The following is a 16769-nucleotide window of genomic DNA, read 5'->3' on the forward strand; positions in this document are numbered from 1 at the left end:
CTAATAACATCTCTGATAGAATATAACATTTTGGGATTACTGTATTTGGTTATTTGAGATGACATGTAGTTTATGCCTCAGAGGATCACAGAGCCACAGAGTGATGCAGCACAGAAATAGGCTCTTCAATGCATTGAGTCCATGCTGATGATCAACCACCCATTTAGAGTCATGGAGCCATAGAGTTATACGGCATGGAAACAGGCCCTTCGGCCCAACTTGTCCATGCCGACCATGGTGACCACCTGAGCTAGTCCCATTTTCCCGCATTACCCCAACTCTAAACAAATCCCATTTTATTCTCCCCTCATCAACTCCTGGCAGATTCTACCACTCCCCTACACACTAAGGGCCACCTATAGTGGCCAAATCTTTGGGATGCGGGAGGAGACTGGAGCACCTGGAGGAAACCCACACAGTCAATGGGAGAACGTGCAAACTCCACAAAACGGAACCGGAAGTCAGGATTGAACCAGGGTGGATTGAGTTGTGAGGTAGCAGCTCGACTAGTTGCACCACCCTGCTGCACTAACAGATGATTTTGGATCTCTGGTTCCAGAGCTCCACAGAACCAGAGCAGCCCTCGTTACTACTATCAGGGAGGAGGTACGGGAGCCTGAAGACCAACACTCAACGATTCAGAAGTAGCTTCTTCCCCTCCACCATCAGATTCCTGAATGCACCCAGGAAAACCACCTTTTTTTTTGCACTATTTATTTACATCTGTAATTTGTGGTAATTTTATGTCCTTGCACTGTACTGCTGCTGCAAAACAACAAATTTCACGTCATGTCAGTGATAATAAATCTGATTCTGATTCTGGAGTTTCCTTTGCCTCATATCTGGCTCTCTGGTACATTTGACAGGGATTGACCGCTTTGTTCAGTGAACAACTCTCATATCAGTGATGGCCTAAGATGATCTTCATAAGAGAGTAAATCTGGAGGAACTGTCTAGGGTGGCGAAAGGCTTTGGAACTGGAGGGTGTCGTGAATGGCAACAACGCAAGGCCAGATGAGGAACATTACACCACTGGATGCTGTGACCCACAACACTCTGCCCAAGGGGAAGTGGATGCAGATCAGGAATCACCTCTCCAAAGGGAACGGCATACAGACTTGAAGGGAAGAATTTACAGAACTACAAGAAGGGAGTTGGGCTGTTTATTCATTCATTTAAGAGGTGTAGGCTTTGCTGGCAAGCCACAAGGACATAAGAAATAGAAGTAGAGTGAACCTCTCTCACATGCTCTGCCTTTCAATGATATCATGGCTGACCATAAGACATAGGAATAGAATTAGGCCATTCAGCCCATCAAGTCTGCACTGCCATTCAATCGTGGCTGATCTTCCTTTCTCAACCCCTTCTCCCCATAGCATAGAACATAGAACATTACAGCACAGTACAGGCCCTTCGGCCCATGATGTTGTGCCGACATTTTATCCTGCTCTAAGATCTATCTAATCCTTCCCTCCCACATAGCCCTCCATTTCTCTATCATTCATGTGTCTATCTAAGAGTCTCTTAAATGTCCCTGATGTATCTGCCCCCACAACCTCTGCTGAGAGTGCGTTCCACACACCCGCCACTCCCTTCACCCCCTTACCATTCAAGAACCTATCGATCTCTGCCTTAAATACACCCAATGATTTGGCCTCCACAGCCCTCCGTGGCAACGAATTCCACAGATTCACCACCCTCTGGCAGAAGAAATTCCTCCTCGTCTCAGTTCTAAAGGGACGTCCCTTTATTCTGAGGCTGTGCCCTCAGATCCTGGACTCTCCTAATGGAAACTTCCTCTCCAAGTCTAATCTATCCAGGCCTTTCAGTATTTGGCAGCTTTCAATGAGATTTCCCCTCATCCTTCTGAACTCCTATTGAGTCCAGGCCCAGAGACATCAAACGCTTCTCATACATTAAGTTGTATCTGTAAGGCTGCTCTTCTACTGCAGCACCATTTCCTTGCTCTGTTCTTCATTCCCTTAATAACCACAGATCCATAAAGCTCTGAAATAACAACAGAAAATGATGGAAACACTCAGCAGGTCAGCCAGAATCTGTGGAAAGGGAAACAGTTAATGTTTCAGGGCAAAGACTCTTCATCAATCTGATGAAGGGTCTCATTCTGATGAAGATCCTAGTCCCGAAACAGTAACTGTTCTGGGGATCAGGCTGAGGCCAAGATGAAGGGGTTGTCTTATAAGGAAAGGTATCAGTATGGTTTATTATTGTCACTTGAACCGAGGTATGGTGAAAAACTTGTCTTGCATACCATCTGTACAGATCAATTCATTACACAGTGCATTGAGGTAGCACAGGGTAAAAACAATAACAGAATACAGAGTAAAGTATCACAGCTGCAGGGAAGTGCATTGCAGGTAGACAATAAGGTGCAAGGTCATAACAAGGTAGATTGTGAGGTCAAGAGTCCATCTCATTGTATAAGGGAACCGTTCAATAGTCTTATCACCGTAGGATAGAAGTTGTCCTTGAGCCTGTTGGTATGTGCCCTCAGGCTAATACTCACATGAGTTTGATAAAATTGAGAGATGATCTCATTGAAAAAAATAAGATTCGGTGGAAGCTTAACAGAGAGGATGAAGGAATCAAGAATTTAGGGGGCATAGTCTAAGATAAAGGGTCAGCCATTTAAAACAGAGATGGAGAAGGATTTATGCTCTCAGATAGTTGTGAATCTTTGGAATTTGTTACCCAGACAACTGTATGGGCCGAGTCATTACTTTATTCATTTAGAGATAGATTTTTGGTCCATAGAGGTCAAGGATTCCAGGGATTGGGCAGGAAAGTGGAGCTGAAGCCAGGGAAATGGCAGAGTCAACTTGTGGGGCTACATGGGCAACTCCTTCTCCTGTTTCTTTGTGTCCTCTTGTCAACCCGAAGTGCTTTGAAGCCAATGCAATGAGTGTTGTAATGGTGGACTCTTGGTAGCAGGCTCCCACAAATGTGAATGTGACAATAGCCAAGTTTCCTTGTTGACCGTCACCAATTTTTATCAATGCACCATAGAAAGCATCCTATCCAGATGCATCATGGCATGGTATGGCAACTGCTCTGCTGGTGACCGTAAGAAACTGCAGAGAATTGTGGACACAGCTCAGCACATCATGGAAACCAGCCTCCCCTCCACGGACTCTGTCTGTACTTCTCGCTACCTCGGTAAAACAGCCAACATAATCAAAGACCCCACCCACCACGGACATTCTCTCTTCTCCCCACTCCCATCAGGCAGAAGATGCAAAAGCCTGAAAGCACGTACCACCAGGCTCAAGGACAGCTTCTACCTTGCGGTCATAAGACTATTGAACGGTTCCCTTGTACGATGAGATGGACTATGACCTCACAATCTACCTCGTTATGGCCTTGCACCTTATTGTCTGCCTGCACTGCACTTTCTCTGGAGCTGGTACATTCTATTCTGCATTCAGTTATTGTTTTCCTTTGTACCACCTCAATGTACTAATGTGGTGAAATGATCTGGATGTATGGCATGCAAAACTATGTTTTTCACTATGCCTTGGCACATGTGACAATTAATAAACCAATTACCAGTTCTGCGTTCGTGAAAATTAGAAGATCACATTGGAAGGAGAGTGATAGGAAGTTGCAAATAGAGGTAGGCAGGTATTAAGTGAGTGAGAAAAAAGATGGTAGATTGAGTTAAATGCGAGGCTTGAGTGTTAGCAGTGAGTATTTTCCAAGTGGCGAGAAACTTGAACATTGCAGGAGAACAGGGAATCGGAAGTCAACATGGACCAATCAGTTGAAGCTAGTAGCCTTGATTTTTCTGCATGCTTTCCTTGCCTGCCACCTCTTACCTACCATTCTCTTGAACAGTTAACTCATACAACCAAAGGCTAAAAGGATACATTGTCCAGGAGCATTCTTGATCTCATCTCCAGGCTGAGATGTGGTCTTCATTATCTCTGCGTTTGGGAACTGGTTCAGGAGGAATTGTTCAACATCCTCTCGTCTCTCGTACTCTTTCCCTCGGTGAATAAAGATCTTGTTCTGAAAAGGCAAGAGACAACATGTGGTTAGGTGAGCTGACTGGCAGTTAATTAGCCCTAGTGGGTGGACTATAATATCTGTAGACCTCATCTCCAGACCCTGAAATGAGTCCTCCATTCAGAACCACGACATGAGCTCCAGAGGACAGAGCGAATGCTTCAAGGTTCTTCTCAAAGCTTTCTTAAGAAACTGCAAAATCAGCTGGGTCCCCGGCTTGCAATTACTCAAAATGGAGGAGCAGCATCTGGGAAGACTTTGATCTCTTGCCAAAGAGGTCACTTGGAATCCAAATGTAAGCAGTGGATGGTGCATATCACAGCTCAAACCACCCCAGTTCCAGTCCTGTCAAGCAGCACCTGCCCCACCTGAAGATCTCCCATTGGATTCAGCAACCTCAGAACCAAATCAAACCAAGTGGAAACAAGACCTTGAAGGACTGCCGTAGAAGAAGAGTTGGGTTGAACAGATCCAGGAGCACAATTGGTAAATTGGTTTATTGAGGTACAGTGAAAAGCTTTGTTTTGTATGTCGTACATACAGATCATTTCATCAAGATCATATAAGATAAGATATAGTTTATTAGTCACATGTACATTGAAACACACAGTGAAATACATCTTTTGCGTAGAGTGTTCTGGGGGCAGCCCGCAAGTGTTGCCGCGCTTCCGGCGCCAACATAGCATGCCCACAACTTCCTAATCTGTACATCTTTGGAATGTGGGAGGAAACCGGAGCACCCAGAGGAAACCCACGCAGACACGGGGAGAACGTACAAACTCCTTACAGACAGTGGCGGGAATTGAACCCGGGTCCCTGGCGCTGTAATAGCGTTACGCTAACCGCTACACTACCGTGCCTGCCCTCACATCAGTACATTGAGGTAGTACAACGGAAAACAATAACAGAATGCAGAAGAAAGTGTTAGTTACAGAGAAAGTGCAGTGCAGGCAGGCAATAAGGTGCAAGGCCATAACAAGGTAGATTGTGATGTCAAGAATCCATCTTATCGTACTAGGGAACCGTTCAATAGTCTTATAACAGCGGGATAGAAGCTGTCTTTGAGCCTGATAGTACGTGCTTTCAGGCTTTTGAACCTTCTGCTCTGTTTAACTGCTGATCCTGAGTGAATGGCATGGTACTCTCACCTTCCTATCCTCAACCATCCTCGGTTGTACCATAACCCATTCTACTGTACCATCACCCCATGCTCACCAACCTAGATTCGTACTTTTTCTATTTCTATTCACATTTTGGGATGAGGCTGTTGCTGCAAGGTCAGTATTTAAGATCCATCATGAACTGCCCTCAGAGGATGCTGGTTAGCCATCTTGAACCTCTACAGTCATTCTGATGAACGTAAAAGAATAGCTGGCTTGGCCATTTCTGAGGGCATTTAACCGTCAATAACACTGGTGAGCCTGGAGTCACATACAGGCCAGTCCGAGAAAGGATAGCAGATTTTCTTTCCTGAGGAACATAGATGAATCAAATAAGAACATAAGAAAATAGGAGCTGGAGTAGGTCACTTGGCCCCTCAATCCTGCCCTACCATTCAATATGATCCCGGCTGACCTGCCCCAGGACTCACCCCTCCTGTACAAGTTTCCCATAACCCCAATCTTTCAAAAATATATCTCCTTTAAATACGCCCAATCCGCTCTCCAATCAGTCAGAGGATACAAAAATATGAAAGCACGTACCACCAGGCTCAAGGGCAGCTTCTATCCCACGGTGATAAGACTATTGAACGGTCCCCTAGTACAGGGGTGAGATGGACTCTTGACCTCACAATCTACCTCGTTATGGCCTTGCATCTTATTGTCTACCTGCACTGCACTTTCTCTGAAGCTGTTGCACTTTATTCTGCATTCTGTTGTTGTTTTACCTTGTACTACCTCAATGCACTGTGCAATGAATTGATCTGTACGAACGGTATGCAAGACATGTTTTTCACTGGACCTCGGTACACGTAACAATAATAAACCAATTCCAATTCCAATTCCAATTATCTGGCCTCCACAACCCTTTGGGGTAGAGAATTAAGAAGATTCTCCACCCTCTGAAGAAGTTCCTATTCATCTCAGTTTTAATTGACTGTTCCCTCATCTTGTAGCTATGTCGCCTCATTTCATGGTACTTCAACCAACAGAAACATCTCAACATCTCTACCCCCTCAGGATCTTATATGCTTCAATAAGGTCATCTCTTGTTCTTATAAACTTCGAAGAATATAGATCTAATTTCTTTATCTGATCATGATAGAACAACCCTCTCATTGTGGGAATTAGCCTGGTGAGTCTCTGAAGGGCTGCCTTTGAATTAAAACAGAAACTGCTGGAATTCCTCTTTGGGGCGGCACAGTAGCGTAGCGGTTAGTGCGATGCTATTACAGTGCCAGCGATCGGGGTTCGATTCCCGTCACTGTCTGTAAGGAGCTTGTACGTTCTCCCGTGTCTGCGTGGGTTTCTTCCAGGTGTTCCAGTTTCCTCCCACATTCTAAAAGACGTACAGGTAGGTCAATTTGGGTTTAAAATGGGCAGCGCGGACTCGTTGGGCCGGAAGTGCCTATTACCATGTTGTAAATAAAATTAAAAAAAAATTTAGCAAGGTCAGAAGGAAAAATCCAGATGGATTTTACATGAGTGTCATAGTTCCATGTTCACTAGCACTGCAACTAACTTTGTCATAGAGTCATACAGAACAGAAACAGGCCCTTCAGCCCAACTCGTCCATGCCAACCAAAATGTCTTTTTTTAAAATCCTAAATTACTTAAGTGACTGAATCTAAGTTCCAAAGCTGTTGTGGTAAGATTTAAACAAGCATGTCGTTCTCACATGTCCCCTTGCAAAAGAACCTTGAATTTAATCTTTTTGTATTTATATCAAATTCCACACACCTCACACTTATTGTCTCCATTAACTCCTTCAAACATGGGAACAAAGGGCATGGAGCCAACTAAACTGCCCCTGTTCTTGCCCATCATTCAATAAAATCTTTTACTGTAGCACCACTTTCGAGTACTAACCCCAAATCCCTTGATTTCTTTAATATCTGAAAATCTATTGACCTGCAGATGGGTTTTTGATATTTTTTATAAAAAGGAGGGTGAATAGTCTTATGAATTGAAAGGGATTGACAGGAGCAAACAGGTTGGAACACTTCATGGGTAAACTCAGAATGAATGCATGGAAGTGTTCAAAAAATAATCTAAGTTAGTGTAGTAACATTATGTGTTTCTAAGGGGTGAGGTCTCTGCTTACCAAATATCAACATAATATAAAACTGAAGACAATATTTCGACAAGAGAAAGGGGTATAGTTAAGGGAAATTGTAAAGAGTCTAAGGTGGAAGTGAAGAAGAGAGGCAGCAAGGTAGTGTAGCAGTTAGCACGACGCAATTACAGTGCCAGCGATCGGGGTTCGATTCCCGTCACCGTCTGTAAGGAGTTTGTACGTTCTCCCGTGTCTGCGTGGGTTTCCCCCGGGAGCTCCGGTTTCCTCCCACATTCCAAAGACGTACGGGTAGGTTAATTTGGGTTTAAAAACAAAATGGGTGGCGTGGACTCGTTGGGTAGGAAGGGCCTGTTACCACGCTGTAGATAAAAATTTAAAAAAATCAGTTTTGAGATGGGAGGGTCCACCAGCCTCCAATACCAACAATGCAGTGGCAGAAAGTAACAACGAATGTATTGGACAGACCTGAAGAAAAAGCAGTTGGGAGATTTTCAGACAGATTAGGAAAGAGGGTGGTAGTTCAAAGCAGAAACATTTTTCATGAGTGCTTTCCAGATGGTTTAGAGCAAACAGGGGGTGGGGAGATCACACTAAACCCGGTTAATACTCTAATGGTGATGCAGCACTTATCTGTCAGTGACCAGAGGTCAGGATTGAACCCAGGTCACTGGTGCCTTGAGGCAGTAGCTCGAGCAGCTGTGCCACTATGCCATCCCAAAATAATTGCAATAGGACGTCTTTACCAACACATTCAAATCCTTTTGCAATAGTAGCCAACATACTGTCTTCCAAACTAATTACTTGCTGTACCTGCAAACTAATTTTCAGTGGTTCACATACAAGGACTCTCTGGACACTTTTCAACATTTGGCCTTTTATTTTTCTCAACCAAAGTGAATGACCTCACAGCTTTCCACCTTATATTCCATCTGCCATGTCCTTGCCCATTCACTTATCCTCTTGAAGCCTCTTTGCATCCTCCTCACAACCCTCACTGCTTTGTATCATCAGTAAACCTGGATAAGTTACACTTTGTCCCCTTATCCCAATCATTGACATAGATTGTGAACATCTGGGGCCCCAGCACTGATCCCTGAGGCACTCCAGTAGTCACTGCATTCCAACCTAAAGATGATCCATTTATTCCTCCACTCTTGCTTTCTGCCCATTAACCAATTCTCAGTGTCGGATATGAAAGATATCAACTGGTACATCCACCATGCCTATAGTCCATCCACTACAGAGTCATAGAGTCACAGAATAATCCAGCATGGAATCCGGCCTTTCGGCCCAACTCAGGCACAGTAGTGCAGCGGTGAGTGTAATGCTATTACAGCGCCAGCGGCCCTGGTTCAATTCTGGCCACTGTCTGTAAGGAGTTTGTATGTTCTCCCTGCATGGGTTTCCTCCGGGTGCTCGGGTTTCCTCCCACATTCCAAAGACGTACAGGTTATGAGCTGTGGGCGTGCTATGTTGGCGCTGGAAGAGTTGCGACACTTGCGGGCTCCCCCCAGCACATTCTCAGTAACGCAAGAAGACACATTTCACTGTGTTTCGATGTACATGTGACTAATAAATAAATATCTTATCTATGGTGCCCACCAAGCTAGTTCCATTTGCCTGCGTTTGGCCTGTATGCCCTAAACCTTTTCGATCCATGTACCTGTCCAAATATCTTTTGAATGTTGTTAATGTACCTGCCTCAACCACTTCCTCTGGCAGCTCATTCCACATACGGACCACCCTCTGGGTGAAGATGTTGCCCCTCAGATCCCTGTTAAATCTTTCCCCTCTCACCTTCAACCTATGCCCTCCAGGTTTTAGTTCCCCAACAGAAAGAGACTGTGTGCGTTCACCCTTCACGATTTATACCCCTCGTGATTTATACACCTCTATAAGATCACCTTTCAATCTCCTCCATTCCAAGCATTGGGAGACCTAGCCTGCCCAACCTCTTCCTTTTACTCAGGCCGTTGAATCCTGGCAGCATCCTCGTAAATCTTCTCCCTCTATCACTATCTCTTATAGTCACCTCTTTCAAAATATTAGAATGCAGGTCACACGGTCTGAGGGATGTGTATATTAGATTTCAGTCCCACTAATTTTTCTAGCACTAGTTATTTACCAATGGTAATTTCTTTGAGCTCCGTTAGATCTGTTACTCTCCAGCCTTACTGGAAGAATTTTGGTGTCTCCTTCTGTGACCACAGACACAAAATATCTGCTAAATCTCCCTGCCATTTGCTTGCTCCCCAGTATAGCTTCTGTAATTCTGTAAAAGACTCACATTAATTTTTACAGATCTTTTGTTTTTCATGTCGACAGAAGCTTTTCATGTTTCTCATCAGATTACTGTCATATTCACCTGTCCTTTTCCTTGTCAATTATTTCATTCTACTTTGCCGAACTTAAAAAAAATTCCAATCCTCAGGCTAAGATCTCTTTCTGGCAACATTACAAGCTTTTCCTTTGATCTTAAAGATTTTTTTAAAGATATTTATTTTCTGGGATCTGCATGTTGTTGCAAATTCATTGTCCGTCCTTAGCTGGCCTTGAGAAGTTGGTATTAAATCACCTATAACTCCACCACAAAATTTACACCTTCACCTTGTCTTGTTAGTTCCAGATGAATCACTTTTCCTGTTGGGTTTCTGTGCCTTAAGCAAACTACTAATTCTTTTAATGTTACCTATTATCTACAGTCATAACTTTTAATGTGAACTTTTAACCAGCACAGAAACAGGCCCTTTGGACCAACTGGTCTATGCTGACCAAGGTGCCCCATCAAAGCTAGTGCCATTTGTCAGCTGTTGGCCCATAACATTCAAAAGCTTTCCAATCCATGTAACTGTCCAACTGCTTTTCAAATGTTGTTATTGTACCCACCTCAACCATTTCCTCTGGCAGCTCATTCCACATACATACTGTGTAATGAATTGATCTGTACAAACGGTATGCAAGACAAGTTTTTCACTGGACCTCGGTACAAGTGACAACAATAAACCACTACCAATACCAAGATATCTTTATTAGTCACATGTACATCAAAGCAGACAGTGAAATGCACCTTTTTTGCGGAGAGTGTTCTGGGGGCAGCCCGCAAGTGTCGCCACGCTTCTGGCGCCAACATAGCATGCCCACAACTTCCTAACCTGTACATCTTTGGAATATGGGAGGAAACCGGAGCACCCGGAAGAAACCCACGCAGACATGGGGAGAAAATACAAACTCCTTACAAAGAGCAGCCAGAATTGAACCCAGGTCACTGGCGCTGTAATAGTGTTACACTAACAGCTACAGTACCACCCTTTGCGTAAAAAAGTTGCCTCTCAAGTTCCAATTAGATCCTTCCCCTCTCACCTTAAACTGATACCCTCTAGTTCTTGATTCCCCAACAGTGGGAAAAAGGCTGAGTGCATTCACCCTATTTATGCCCCTTATGATTTTGTATACTGTATCTCTATAAGTTCACCTCTCAGTCTCCTATGCTCCAAGGAATAATGTCCTAGCCTGTCCATCCTCTCCCTATAACTCAGTCCCTCAAGTCCTGGCAACATACTTATAAACCTTTTCTGCACTTTTTCCAGTTCAATAACATCATTCCTGTAGCAGTGCGACCAAAACTGAACACGATGCTCCGATTGCAGCCTCACCAGCGTCCTGTACAACTGCACCAAGACATCCCAACTTTTATCTAATCAGATTGAACTAAAACACTTCCAAGATTTATGCAAAGTTCTATTATATTGTAATCAATCTACCCCAAAGGCAAGTACAGTTCCCACTGATAGCAAATGTAACTCCGCTGTGTAAGAAGGGGTGGAGAAAAAGGCAAACAGCAGGTCAGTTTGTCTGATATCAGTACAAGAGAAATTGCCAACACAGTTTATTAACAAACTCTTTCTCATAATGAGATACACATCCTGAAAGAACCTTTTCCCTCATTCCTTTGTTCCCCATTCACTCCACTTGTCTGGATGAGTGCAGCTTCAACAACACTCAAGAAGTTTGACACCATACAGGCAGCCCATCCACAACTATTCATTCACTCCACACTGACAAACAGAGACAGCAGTTTATACCCTTTGCAGGATGCACAGCAGCAACTCACCAAGACTCCTCAGACAGTATCTTCCAAACTCATGATCTCTACCAGCTAGGACTAGGGCAGCAAAATCAGGGGAAGTTGCACTGCAAGCCAAACACCATCCTGACTTGGAAATCCTCTTTGAATGACCCCTTTGACCATATCCCAATTTTTATTGATGCACCATCCTATCTGGACGCATCATGGCTTGGTATGGCAACTGCTCTGCCCATGACAGCGAGAAACTGCAGAGAGTTGTAGACACAGCTCAGCACATGACGGAAACCAGCCTCCCCTCCATGGACACTGTCTATACTTCTCACTGTGTCGGTAAAGTAGCCAACATAATCAAAGACCCCACCCACCTGGGTCATTCTCTCTTCTCCCCTCTCCCATCAGGCAGAAAGTACAGGAGCCTGAGGGCACATACCACCAGGCTCAAGGACAGCTTCTATCCCACGGTGATAAGACTATTGAACGGTTCCCTTATATGATGAGATGGACTCTTGACCTCACAATCTACCTTGTTATGACCTTGCATCTTATTGTCTACCTGCAATGCACTTTCCCTGTAGCTGTGACACTTTACTCTGTATTCTGTTATTGTTTTTACCCTGTACTACCTCAATGCACTATGTAATGAATTGATCTGTACAAATGGTATGCAAGGCAAGTTTTTCACTGCACCTTGGTACATGTGACAATAACAAACCAATACCAACAAATGCCAATACATCTGGCAGACAGAATGTCTGACAGTGCAGTACCGCCTCTACAACATGTCAAATAACTGCTATGGTACCACAGATTCCACAGGTAATTCACACACAAAAAGGAGGGCACACAGCCCATTGCAGTTCTGACAAAGGGTTTCTCTCCACAGAGTGCTGCCTGACCTGCTGAGTGTTTCCAGAATTTTCTGCTTTTATTTCACATTTACCAGCAGCCTGCCTGGATTAGAAGGTATGAGTTATAAGGAGAGGTTGGACAAATTTGTTTTCTCTGGAGCTTTGGAGGCTGAGGGGAGACCTGAGCAAAGTTTATAAAATTCTGAAAGGCATAAATAGGGTAGACAGTCAGAATATTTTCCCCAGGGTAGAAATTGTCAAGTACAAAAGGAAATGCATTCAAGGTGAGAGGGGGAAAGTTTAAAGGAGATGTGCGGAGCAAGTATTTTACACAGAGAGTGGTGGGTGCCTGGAACAGGCTGCCAGGGGTGGCAGTGGAAGGTAGTGGACTATCATAGTGACATTTAAGAGGTCGTTAGATAGACACATGGAATGGAGGGGTGGAAGGATATGGATCACGTGCAGGCAGAAGAGAATTAGTTTAATTTGGCGTTGCGTTTGGCACAGACACTGTGGGCTGAAGGGCCTGTTCCTGTGCTGTACAGTTCTATGTTCTATTTCCGTGATGTTCAAAGCCCATCGTGGCTGTGCCAATGGGGAGAGAGTTACTCAACCTTTCAGCTTCAGCACTTACTGACTGGGTGAAAAACACGATGATGCTGGAGGAACTCAGCAGGCCAGGCAGCATCCGTGGAGAAAAGCAGGCGGTCAACGTTTCCAGTCAGGACCCTTCTTCAGGACTGAAGATAGGAAAAGGGGAAGCCCAATATATAGGAGGGAAAAGCAGAGCAGTGATAGATGGACAAACGAGGGGAGGTGGGGTGGGCGCAAGGTGATGACAGGTAGATGCAGATAAGAGATAGTGATAGGCAGGTGTGGGGGAGGAGGGGAGAGCAGATCCACCAGGGGATGGGTCAAAGGTAAGGAGAGAGAGGGGAAAAAGGAGGTAGAAAAAAGAGAGGCTTGGAAAGGGAAGAAGAGAAGAAGCATGGTGGGGGGGGGGGTGTTGCGGGGAAGGGGGGGTGGGGATTACTTAAAGTGGGAGAATTCAACGTTCATGCCGTTAGGCTGCAAGGTTCCAAGATGGAAAATGAGGTGCTCTTCCTGCAGTTTGCGCTTGGAATTCTCCTGGCGGCGGAGGAGGTCACAGACCCAAACGTTCCTTTCAGGTGAGACAGAGATTCACCTGCACCTCCCTTAATATCATCTACTGTGGTCCAAGTGTGGCCTCCTCTATATTGATGAGACCAACCGCAGACTGGGTGACCATTTTGCAGTACACCTGCGCTCTGTCCGTAACCGCGATCTGCATCTCCCCGTTGCCAGTCACTTCAACTCCCCCTCCCACACTATCACTGATATGTCAGTCCTCGGCCTCCTCTGCCCACCCAACCCATCACCTGCTCTCCTTCTTTCCCCAACCTTCCCCCTTCCCTTGTCCTGTGAGGAATAACATCAACCAAAGTTGGAAACACAAGGTTTTGGGGTGCACCTAACCATCCTTACTGGAGATGAGAGAGCTGGGGAAACCAGCTTCAATGTGCCAAGGTCAATCATTGCTCTGACTGTTCTTTCTTCTTGCTTCTGTGCAATCTTCTGCCACATCTCCTCGGCTGTCTGTCATTAAGCATCATTTGATTACTTCATCGCTTAAGCAACCCACATGCACGTATCAACCTTTTCACTTGCCCAGCAGCTTATTATGAGAGAGAGTGAGCGAGGGAAAAAAACATCACATTTCAAGCTCCTTATGCTTTCAAAGTCCTGGATTGACTCTGGGGATTCAAACCCTGCGTTTTTGTACATTCAAGAGACTGATACTATCAGAGAAATATCATTACTCAAAGCTAGCGTTTGAAGAATCCATTAACAACCTGATGTTTCATTTGAATTTAAATATACCTCTTCATTTTTCTTATTTCTAAAAGGACTTGATGTTTGTGTGATGACAGTCTCAATTTATCTCCAAGACTCATTTATATTCAGTCCAATTGGCTACTGCAGATTTTTGCTTGTTTTTTTATTCCTTTTACAATCTGTTTCTCTTTCCTTTGTTTCTTCAGACCCGCTGCTCACAGATTTCGCCCACTCCTTCTCTTGAGGCACCAAGAGCCAAGTATCAAGGGTTAAAAGTGACATCTCTGAACAGACCACCCCATCCCCACTTGTTACCCCGTCCCCTCAGTATTCCAATCACTCTTTCTCTGATAAGTACCCAATAATGCCTTGGACTCTAACCTCCTGTACTTAGGAAACAGAGAACATGTGCATGGCAGAGTTTTGGAGGAGGTGAAGCAATGGTTAGAGGTTTGCAGTCCAAATTCAGGAGTCTGGGTACATAAATGAGGGAGAACTTGATTGAAACATTAAGCTTGTGTGGGATGTTGACAGGGCAGATGAGGAGGGGATGTTTCTGGTCGACCCACCACAGAGTTACACTTGCTCCTCTTCTAAATTCTCCACAATTCACTATATCCCTTCCTAATGTCAAAATATTGTCTTTCCTTCAGCTTTGTGTTTGCTTCGCCTCTTCTGTTGATATCTGGTAGACAGCTCCTGCCTTAGAAGCACTTAGCATTGTTATGCGAAGAAGCATTCTTTCTTGAACACCTCCAAGCATTCGGATTTCTACATATTTTTCATTTAGTTCATTCTGCGAGACTGAAAGACCTGGATAAAGTGGAGGTGGAGTGGACATTTCCATTAATCTCGAAGGCACAGCCTCAGAATAAAGGGAGGTCCCTTTAAAATTGAGATGAGGAATTTCTTCAGCCAGCGGGGGGGTGAATCTGTGGAATTGGTTGCCATGGAGGGCTGTGGAGGCCAAGTCACTGGGCGTATATAAGGCAGAGGTAGAGAGAAGGCAGGAGAATGGGGTTGAAAAAGAATGAACAAATCAACCATGATGGAATAGTAGAGGAGATGATGGGCTGAATGGCCTAATTCTGTTCCTATATCTTAAGGCCTTATCGTGCCAAATATTCTGGTCTCTCACCACAGCTATCCTGGGCTCAGACCCAGGGCTCTCCTGGATTTTGTCCAGGTTAAGCCTGGCTCAGTCCTGAGTGACCTATGCTGGCCTGGAGATCTGTAATCACTGTTGGAAGCACAAGAGACTGCAGATGCTGGAACCTGGAATGACACACAAAACGCCAGAGGAACTCAAAGGGGTCGGGCAGCATCTATGGAGGGAAATGGACAGTCAATGCTTCAGGTCAAGACCCTTCACCTGGACTTGATGATGTAGCAGTTAGCATAACGCTTTACAGCGCCAGCGATCCGGGTTCAATTCCGGCACTGTCTGTAAGGAGTTTGTACGTTCTCCCCATGTCTGCGTGGGTTTCCTCTGGGTGCTCTGGTTTCCTCCCACAGTCCAAAGATGTATGGGTTAGGAAGTTGTGGGCATGCTATGTTGGCGCCGGAAACGTGGTGACACTTGCGGGCTGCCCCCAGAACACTCTATGCAAAAGATGCATTTCACTGTGTGTTTCGATGTACGTGTGGCTATTTCCCTCCATAGACGCTGCCTGACCTGCTGAGTACCTCTGGCATTTTGTGTAATCTCTGTGAAGATTTGGAGAGGGTGCAGAGGAGATTTACAAGGATGCTACCTGGGTTGGAGAACATGTCTTATGAGGAGAGGTTGAGTGAATTAGGGCTTTTCTCTTTGGATCGATTGAAGATGAGAGGAGACGATAGATGTATATAAGATCATGAGAGGCATAGACAGAGTGAACAGTCAGTATCTTTTCCCCAGGGTGGCAATGGCCAATACCAGAGGTCACCCGTTTAAGGTGCGTGGAGGAAAGTTCAGGGTAGGTTTTATTTACAAAGAGAGCGGTGGGTGCCTGGAATGCACCACCAGGGGTGGTGGTAGAGGCCGATACGATAGGGTCATTTAAGAGACTATTGGATAGGCACATGGATGAAAGAAAAATAGAGGATTATGGAAGGTGAAGTAGAGAGGGGGATAGATTGAATGGGGATAAGGTTAAATAAGTTGGCACAACATGGTGGGCCGAAGGGCCTGTACTGTGCTGCACTATTCTACGTTCTATGTTATTTTAGACCCTGAGGGCAAAGGCACTGAAGTTGAAATTACAATGGACCTGTGTCGCCTGCAGCCTCTGATTCCACACTGTGCACCTTCGTTCCAGGGAGCCCCTGAACCTCAGAGATGATTCAGGTAGGAGAAAGAGTGGGTTGAGTGAGCTCGGGCTTTTCTCTTTGGAGAGAAGGAAGATGAGAGGTGACTGGATAGAGGTGTACAAAATGATAAGAGGCATAGATCGAGTGGACAGTCAGAGACTTTCTCACAGGGTGAAAATGGCTAACACGAGGGGGCATAATTTTAAGGTGATTGGAGGAAGGTATAAGGGGTATAAGATGTCAAGAGTAAGATTTTTACATAGAGAGTGGTGGGTGCGTGGAACGCACTGCCGGCAGAGGTTGTGGGGGCAGATACATTAGGGACATTTAAGAGACTCTTAGATAGACACACGAACAATAGAAAAATAGGGGGCAATGTGGGAGGGAAGGGTTAGATAGATCTTAGAGCAGGATAAAGTGTC

The 16769-nt window shown here is 44.9% G+C and overlaps 1 protein-coding gene across 1 annotated transcript in view; it reads right to left on the reverse strand.

Annotated features, from left to right (window-relative positions):
• Nucleotides 1–16769, reverse strand: part of LOC127580080 (dedicator of cytokinesis protein 2-like) — a 1107748-nt gene that overhangs the window by 45291 nt on the left and 1045688 nt on the right. Inside the window, 1 exon segment of the mRNA XM_052033289.1 lies at nucleotides 3888–4029. Within this exon segment, the coding sequence (XP_051889249.1) occupies nucleotides 3888–4029 (142 nt within the window).

Source organism: Pristis pectinata, chromosome 2 (genome assembly GCF_009764475.1).
Source record: "Pristis pectinata isolate sPriPec2 chromosome 2, sPriPec2.1.pri, whole genome shotgun sequence".
Classification (NCBI taxonomy): domain Eukaryota; kingdom Metazoa; phylum Chordata; class Chondrichthyes; order Rhinopristiformes; family Pristidae; genus Pristis; species Pristis pectinata.